The 9,061-nt window shown below is 33.1% G+C and overlaps 1 protein-coding gene across 1 annotated transcript; it reads left to right on the top strand.

The window, feature by feature from the left end:
- Window positions 1-5,403: 5,403 nt before the first annotated feature.
- On the top strand, window positions 5,404-7,862 carry LOC131064166 (transcription factor MYB1). The gene is made up of 3 exons (XM_057998200.2): window positions 5,404-5,633; window positions 6,931-7,060; window positions 7,167-7,862. Exons 1-3 carry the CDS (start codon window positions 5,501-5,503, stop codon window positions 7,690-7,692), a joined length of 789 nt encoding a protein of 262 aa, XP_057854183.1. The 5' UTR covers window positions 5,404-5,500; the 3' UTR covers window positions 7,693-7,862.
- The last annotated feature ends 1,199 nt before the right edge of the window (window positions 7,863-9,061 follow it).

Here is a 9,061-nt window from a genome sequence, read left to right as displayed (position 1 = left end):
TCAAAATGATTCAGTCTTACATACCGGGGTGTCTTAGTTTGTTGTTGTTCTTCAATTACTGTGGAATCCTCTGATGATATCGGGGTAACTGGATCTTCATTCTATACCGGTGGATTCAGTGTAGGTTCATTTGTCATGACTTCTGTTGCCGGTTCAGAGTCTATATACCTTGAAGTTCCTCTGAATTGCTCATCAATCTTTACATTTGTACTCTCAACAATTTTCTGCAATCTTTTATTAAAACATCTATATGTCTTTCTCTTAGATGAGTAACCAAGAAATATTCCTTCATCACTTCTAGGATCAAATTTGCCAATATACTCATCTCTTCTAATATAACATTTACTTTCAAAAATTCTAAAATACTTAAGAGTAGGAATATTACCAAACCATAGTTCATGAGGGGTCTTACCGGTTTCACTTTTGATGTGAACTTTGTTGAATGTATAGACAGCAGTGCTTACTGCCTCTCTTCAGTACACATGTGGTAGATTTTCTTCTGATAACATACTTCTTGTTGCATCCAAGATAGTTTTGTTTTTCCTTTCAACAACTCCATTCTATTGTGGTGTCTGAGGTGTTGATAACTGTCTTTTGATTCCATTCACTTCACAGAATGTATTAAAATCCTTAGATGTGAATTCTCCTCCTTGATCTGATCTTAAACATTTGATTTTCTTACCGGTTTCATTTTCAACCATTGCCTTGAATAGTTTGAACTTCCCAAGTGCTTCTGATTTTTCTCTAAGAAAAGTAACCCAGCACATTCTAGAATAATCATCAATAATTAGCGTGAAATATCTATCACCTTGTAAGCTTTTAGTTCTAGCTGGACCACAAAAATCAGTGTGAATTAAATCAAGAGCATTATTAGATTTTTCTGGAATACTTTTGAAACTAGCTCTAACTTGTTTTCCAAATTGACATTCCTTGCAAATTGTGTTCTGAGGTTTCACAATTTTAGGTAGATCTCTAACTGCCTTAGAAGTACTAATTTTTACCATACAATCAAAATTTACATGACATAGTCTCTTATGCCATAACCAACTTTCATCTATATGTGCAATTAAGCATGCCTTTTCACTGTTATTCAAATGAAATATATTACCTCTAGTCTGATTACCGGTTGCAATTTCCAAACTAGTTCTATTCATGATTTTGCATTTTCCATTTTTAAATTGTAACTGAAAACCCTTCTCAACTAATTGACCAACACTTAAAAGATTATGCTTTAATCCTTCAACATAGTAGACATTGTCAGTGTTATGTTTACCATCAAGAAATATTGAACCCTTACCTTTGATTGAACAGGCTTTGTCATCTCCAAATCTTGCTAAACCTCCATTGTATTCTTGAAAGTTCAAGAATTTACCTTTGTCTCTAGTCACATGATGTGAGCATCCCAAGTCAATAATCCATTCTTTTGATTCAACTTTAGCTGCTAGGGCTTGTTCTACCAGTTGAGCAATAGGTGTCAGTTGATCTTCTGTTATAGCAACAAAAACCCATCCATTGTCTGTTGGATCCTCATCAGAATCATCAGTCACACCTTCATCAGCAATGTAACAAGATTTATCTTTGTTCTTCTTAAATCTGTATCTCTGATATTCAGGATTAGGCTTGTATGTTCTTCTAGCTTCTTCTCTTAGTCTAGCATGTCTATCAGGGCATCTTGAAGCCATATGACCAATCTTATTGCAGTTAAAACATTTAAAGGGTTCTTTACCTTCATACTTACTTCCAATTGGACCTTTTGGCATTTTCCTTGCAAATAGTGCTTCAAATTCTTCAAGCTCTTCATTCTCCTTTCTAGTTTCTTCAAGTTCTCTTGCATAAAAGGCTCTCCAGTCTGATTTATCAAATGATGGAGCAGATGATGTTGATGCTTTAAAGGCCAAATCGGTCTTTATAGTAGCAACAGAACCAAACTCCTCAATTTCAAAAGCTAAAAGTTTTCCAATCAATGTATCCCTAGTTACTGATGTATTAGGCATTGTTCTCAACTCAATTATAGCAGTAACCTTCATTTTATATGCCGGTGGCAAACCTCTTAAGATTTTTGAAACAATCTCATCCTCACTCAAGGTTCCTCCACAACATTTGATACCCAAAACAATTTCATTTACTCTTTCCATAAAAGCAGAAATCCTTTCATCTTCTTCCATTTTCAGATGTTCATACCTGACTCAGAAGCTTTCAAGTTCTGAAATTTTGACTGTGGAGTCTCCTTCATTCAGTGTTTCCAAATGATCCCAAATAGCTTTAGCAGTAGACCTATCTAATAATCCCATGATTTGTTGATCTGATAATGCGCTCAAGAGTGCTTCTATTGCTTTGCAATCATTTTCTTCATCTTTGGCTAAGGTAGCTGGAGCAGTCTGACCAGCTACAGCAACAGTATAACCATTCTTAGTAACTTCCCAGATGTCTTTACTGATGCAATTCAGATGTGTCTCCATTCTGATCTTCCATATCCCATAGTTGGTTCCATCAAGTTTAGGACTGTCCTTCCTAAAATAATTAGTAGACATTAGATCTCCTCAAGTTGTTAAACTTCTGCAAAAAGAGGACTAGGCTCTGATAATGATTGTTAGGTCCCAGAGACAACTGAGGGGGGGGGGGAGGGGGGGGGGTGAATCAGTTGTCTAATAAATTCAAACCAAAAACTAATTAACCAACTTAATGCTTAATACCGGTAAACCAGTTAAGTATGCCAGTAGACAGTGTTAATAGTAAATCGCTATACCGATAAGGATTAATGCATGAAACATAAACATAAAGTCATCCACAACACATGACACCAATATTTGTACATGGAAACCCTGTAACGGGAAAAACCACAGTGGGAAACCTTACCCACAATCAGATGATACTACTGCAGATAGTAAGTGTACAAAAGGGGTCTGCACATGCAGAAAGGCCAACAGCCTAGAGCTCACTACTTAATTACTAATGGGAGTCACACTAACTACAGTTGGATGGTTAAATCCAATAAGAATGTACTGCACAAAATAGCATCTTCATATGCTGGATTTAGTACCGGTGTAATGCTGATATACTTCTACAAAAACCTAACTTCACCTTCAAATGATGTCTTCATGTATGCCTCTGCTTGATCTCGCATATACCTTCACTTAATTCTTTTTCGCATTCCACACTTGATCTTACAAATAAGATCTTACATTTATACCATACCCTAAGACCAATTTTAGTAGGTCAGCTCTACAAGATATTACAATAAAAATATTTAACAAATAATATAATATTTGATGCAATAACCGATTAAACATGTCGGCTTAATGCATTTACAACAATAATAAATCATCTCCATAGCGTGCCATGCTGATCTGGAAAAGATAAACCTGTCGGTGTAACCTTAGATAACCTAGACCTATTTGCGGGTAAAAGCAAATATGCAAATATGAATATACCAATGATTATTACTTCAAAATAAAGTGTCCACACGATGTCTTCGACATTACCAAGTGTCTTCCATGTCATTCCAGGTACCGGTGAACAATATATCCTGTCGGTGAATCATATACTAGTAACTGTTGCACAGATTACTGCTTGCTGGTGAATGTTTTTTGGATCTCCAAAGTAGATGTATTCAGTAGGTGTTGACATCAATGACAAAACCATACCAAAATACCAATAGACCGACCTTCCTAGTGATCCGCACTTCTTGGTTGTTATTTTTCAGAAGAATTTTTTTCATTCATGGGGCCGACCTAGTTACACATTTCATTTTCTTGCATTGGTAAATGTAATCTTTTGAGGCTGACCTGGATATGTTCCGAAGGGTATATATCTGGTACTATGTAATCATTTGTAGGGTAGAGGAAGTAGAAATGAGAATAAGGATTGAGATTGGTAATTAGTGATCCGGTTGATTCTGAGAGTCCCGGTTGGATTGTATCTGGCTTGTAGCTTGCATGTAACTAGTTAACTATCGGATGTTCTATGATGATTGTATGATGATAGCCGGTTGGGTGCCAGAAGTTCTAAGGTAATAATATGATTTGTTTCTATGATCTTGTTATGCTATATTGTTGCTTTTATTGTGTTACTCTTGTTGCATAAGCTGGTTGATCCTCTTTTGAGGGTTTTATCGGTTATGGCTGCATAAAAAAAGAATCAAGGTCAACACCAATGTAGGAAGCAAATTTATTTATTATCTAGTATAGTTGAGATATTGTGTAAAAATATATTTAATGGGGAGGTTACATAGAATTAATCAAGATCATAGGAGCTCTAAATAGATCTCATATATTTGGTGCTATGACAAAACAATCAATGTACTCATGGATGCCTTGGATTAAATCATGGTCAAGTTAACAATGATGATAGAATTTATGATGTCTATGACACATAAAAAGTCTATAAGAGGTGTAAGAAGAATTTTAGACTATTTTGAAATGCTTGATCATGACCATAGAGCCATTGAATTTTCACCATGGCTCATAGTTTTGACTCGTGATTTTTTATACCACTTGACAATTTATTATTTTCAATTTTCCTATATATTGGAGGCATGAGAGACAAAATGGATTGTATTATTGTACTATATTATTTCGAATAATACAAACTTAGATTTCTTTGAGGAAGAATTTTTCTTTTCTTGCAATGATATATATATATATATATATATATATATATATATATTTGTTTATATGATTTATATTTTAATATTACTTTTCCATTATTTCAAAGCTTATTGACTTGATCAGACCAATAATTCTTATTGGTCTACCCTATTATTTTTAAAAACAATAGTCAAATAATATTATTTGAAGATTGAAGAAAAATATATTTTTATCTTTAATTACAATCTTCAGAATATAGCAGGTAGGACTATATACGTACGGGCTTACCATGGTTAAGTTGATTGTCCAAACGTAATATTAAAATAATGAAACTAATAGACAAGGAGAACAAATATCACCAGAAAAAGAAAGAGAATAGAGGAAGAGAATATAAGTAATCCCAGAAATATAATATTTATATCAGAGTATTGTGTTTCTTGTTGTACATGTGAAAGAAGAAATTGGAAGAAATTGGACAAAAGAAGAAATCACTGTATTCTATTTCCTTCAATTTTTCAACACATGAAATCTCATTGACATAAATAGCAAATGCAGCTGGGAATTTATATAATCATGTTAATTTCATTTTCATCTCAGGGTTATTTTCCGTGAAAGCTAATCTATAAAAATATATAGATCACCAACCACTTCTTTCTTCTTCAAATTTATCAAATACCAATATTTTCATCTTTAAACAATGGTGGAGAGCCCACTATTAATATGTAATCTAATATTAATAATGTTGTCTATGACAATATAATATCAATACTCATGTTTACTCTAAAAAATTCATGCTTCACGTGATTATCGGTGGCTAGAATTAACGTGCAGTGACAGACAACAGCAAGATTTGTTCTATATATAGGAAGCCATTGAAGGGCTACGCAAGTAAGTTTACCAGCTGAATACCCAAAATGGTTAGAAGTCCTTGCTGCTCAAAAATGGGCCTCAATCAAGGAGCTTGGACAGCCAAGGAGGACTTGATTTTGAGTCAGTACATAAAAACTCATGGAAATGGTGGTTGGAGATCTCTTCCCAAAAAAGCAGGTAAGTTTCAGTCTCAAATTATGTTTGCAGTAATAATTGTATTTCTAATTTTCCATTGACCAGTTAGGAGTTTTCATAGAAAGTGTCCATTTTTGGGTATTGGCCCATTCAATATAGCCACACAAGGTGTTAAAAGTTTCTATATTGGTACTGGTATCATGTACTGGTATCATGTATATTTTCATGGACCAAGTTCACACAGGTCTTAGATTAGTACTTACATCGATTGAAAACAAATTTAGAAAATAAAAATAAATAAACATAGTCAAATTCAGAAACTTTCAGGACGAGAAATTTTATAAATAAAAGAACAGTCTAATTTAGAAATAGTAAAGTAAACGGACTGGAAATTTTATATTTTTAATTATTAGAGTTTCAAAGAATATACATACTTTCAGACGGTTTAAGCTCTTAGATTGGCACTGATATGTATTTACTGAGAAAATCTTATGGATGATAGAAGAAGAAAGTACACAGACTAAACCAGATATATTCAAGTTAAGGGACTAAAAAAAAATTATATCTTTAATGATTAGGATACAAACGTCCAGATAGTTTAAGCTTTTAGATTGGCACTGATATAGATTGAGGAGATATTCAAGTTAATGGACTGTAAGTTCTTAGATTGTTACTGATATAGATTGAAGAAATCTTATGAATAATAGAACAAAAAAATACAGTCTAATTTTAGAATATTCAATTTAACGGTTTGCAAGCTCTTAGATTGAAACTGATATGAATTGAGAAAAACCTTATATATATAGAAAAGCAATACACAGTCTAATTCAGAAATATTCAAATTAACGGACTGCAAAAAATAACTATTAGAATTCCAAAAAGACATACAAATGTGCAGGCAGTTTAACAGTTTAAGCTCTTAATATTATGTTAATTTTATTGTGGGAAATATACTATTGATCTACTCTTCTTCTAACAGTACTTAGGATCTCTTATACACTGTTGTAAATGTACCAGTAATCTACAGACAGTTTAAGCTCTTAATATGATGTTAATTTTATTGTGGAAATATACTATTGATCTTTTCCTCTTCTAACAGTACTTAGGATCTCTCATATACTGCTGTAAATGTACCAGTAATCTACAGACAGTTTAAGCTCTTAATTTGATGTTATTTTTATTTTGGGAAGAATACTATTGATCTACTCCTCTTCTAACAGTACTTAGGATCTCTCGTATACTCCTGTAAATGTACCAGTAAACTACTGGTCTTCTTTGTGGTAGAACGTGTGATATTTTCCAACAGTATTCTAAAACCCTAGAAAAATGATGGTTGCAGGTCTAAATCGGTGTGGAAAGAGCTGCAGATTGCGCTGGTTGAACTATCTCCGGCCAGATATTAAGCGTGGAAACATCTCAAGTGATGAAGAGGAACTTATAATCAGATTACATCGTCTCCTTGGCAACCGGTTTGTTGATGAATTGTTATGGAGTTTTTATTCAACAAAATTCATTTCCATTCTAAAGCCAGCATATCAGTCATTTTATTTGTGTGTTTTACATGTCTCTATGCAGGTGGTCTCTGATTGCAGGAAGGCTACCTGGGCGAACAGATAATGAAATAAAGAATTACTGGAACACCCACCTAAGAAAGAAGCATGAAACTGCCAAAAAATATGAAAATGTCAAGACTGCCATTAGAAGAGGAACAGTTGGTTCTAGTGGAGAAGATAATGATGATATTGTTAAACCTAAGCCTGTGAGAGGTTCTCAAATAGCAATACCCAATCACAGTGTCATGAATAACTGTGTGAATAATGGTATTCCAGATTATGGCTCCAAATCACTTTGCAAGCTTCTTCTGGGTGATTCAGATCCTAGTGCCTTTCAATTAATCCAACAGAACTCTGAGATTTTCGAGGGGAGTAATAATAACATTGCAGAAGACAATTCATTGAATCTAAATGAGCTGCCAAATACACACTGCAATATGTTTTCTGTTCCATCTGATTTCAGATTTGAAGATTATGGGGAAGGAATGTCAGAGATTTATAATGGCCCGCAACAGATAGATTGGATAAATGAACTGGAATACATGTGAGAAAATTGTAGGGAAGGATCAAATATGCTTCCATGATATTAAGAGTCAATAGAAATTGTATCCAATTTATCAGAATGATATGTTGTACTAAATGGGTATTATTCCACTTTAACTTGGAAACAAATTGTATTCTTGGCAACATGGCTATAAAATATTCAGTAGAGATATCAAGCTTCATAAACGCCAAGAGAACAGAACTAAATGCACGGAAAGAATTGTTAAAATTCTATGGAACATAAAACAAGGCATATGCCGTTGATAGATATTTCATATAATAAGATGTTTTCTCAATCAAAGCCCATGTCTCGTTACAGACCTTTCCACGAGTAAACTCGTATCCCAAGACAATCTTGACTTGCTTCACCTCGAGAAAAGGGCTATAGGGTTTTATTAGTCTCTTCTAACATGCAACTTTCATTTTCATATATATATATATAATATTGTCAATTTCATATAGGCATACATGCCATTTTTATACAGTAATATATAACAACAGTCACACCAACATATTCATAATACAAAAGTATTTATGAATGCACTGTTTAAAGAGTTTTTGAAAGACTATAGGGGAAGAGTATTGTTCTAATTAGGATTCATTTTTTGTCTATCCAATCTTTCAATTATTAATTTTAAGGAAATAAAAAAAATGATAACTAAAAGTTCATTAATAAATTTCACATATATCAATAGCTGCTCACTTTTTAGTTTTTTTGTTCCATAACATATCTTATAGCATGCATTGTTACTACCTAGAAGACAAAACAATAGCTTTAAGCAATTAACTGGCATAAGGAGACAACCAAAAGATGTTTGAAGTTGCCATTTAAGTTGCTATTCTATTTGGTTAAAATTAATTTTGTAAATAAATCATGTGTTTCAATGGAAAAGATTGGTAAAAGCATGAAAATAAGAAAATATAATGTGTAAAAAAGATATTTTGAAAGAACTAGTTAAATTTAAAATTTTAAAATGAAGAATTGAAAGAAAAATTGAGGTGGTTTTATAAACAATTTAAAATCTTATAAAAAAATTGTTCTAAAAAGAATGAAATATCATAATAATTAGTAAGATCAATTACACTAAGTATACCTAAGAGAAAAGGGGCAACTAAAGCCTAACTCTTCACTATGAAACATGTTGGCCATTTGGAGGAATTGATCATGCGTTGCATTGATGTTTAGTCATTGATGTCAACACTAGTTGTTTTGGCTGCTTTACTCGTATCCTTTTGGTCTCGGTAAGTTGTTTGGTTTCTGGTTGAAATAGATCATGATGATCCGGTATGCTTTGACTTTTCGAATTGACTTAGATCTACTATTCATGCTACTTAGATTCATGTTTAGTTAGTTGGTTTTGATTTGGTGATCGG

The sequence above is a fragment of the Cryptomeria japonica genome, chromosome 6 (assembly GCF_030272615.1).
Source record: "Cryptomeria japonica chromosome 6, Sugi_1.0, whole genome shotgun sequence".
NCBI classification, from domain to species: Eukaryota; Viridiplantae; Streptophyta; class Pinopsida; order Cupressales; family Cupressaceae; genus Cryptomeria; species Cryptomeria japonica.
Note: the sequence above shows the minus strand (reverse complement) of the source record. Positions and strands in the feature narration are given on the sequence as shown.

What these genes read in the sequence shown, in the direction of transcription:
- LOC131064166 (XM_057998200.2), top strand. Translation starts at nt 5,501, where the DNA reads ATGGTTAGAAGTCCTTGCTGCTCAAAAATGGGCCTCAATCAAGGAGCT. An exon ending in ATCTCTTCCCAAAAAAGCAG is followed by an intron (nt 5,634 to 6,930) that starts GTAAGTTTCAGT and finishes TGATGGTTGCAG; the next exon opens with GTCTAAATCGGTGTGGAAAG. An exon ending in CATCGTCTCCTTGGCAACCG is followed by an intron (nt 7,061 to 7,166) that starts GTTTGTTGATGA and finishes GTCTCTATGCAG; the next exon opens with GTGGTCTCTGATTGCAGGAA.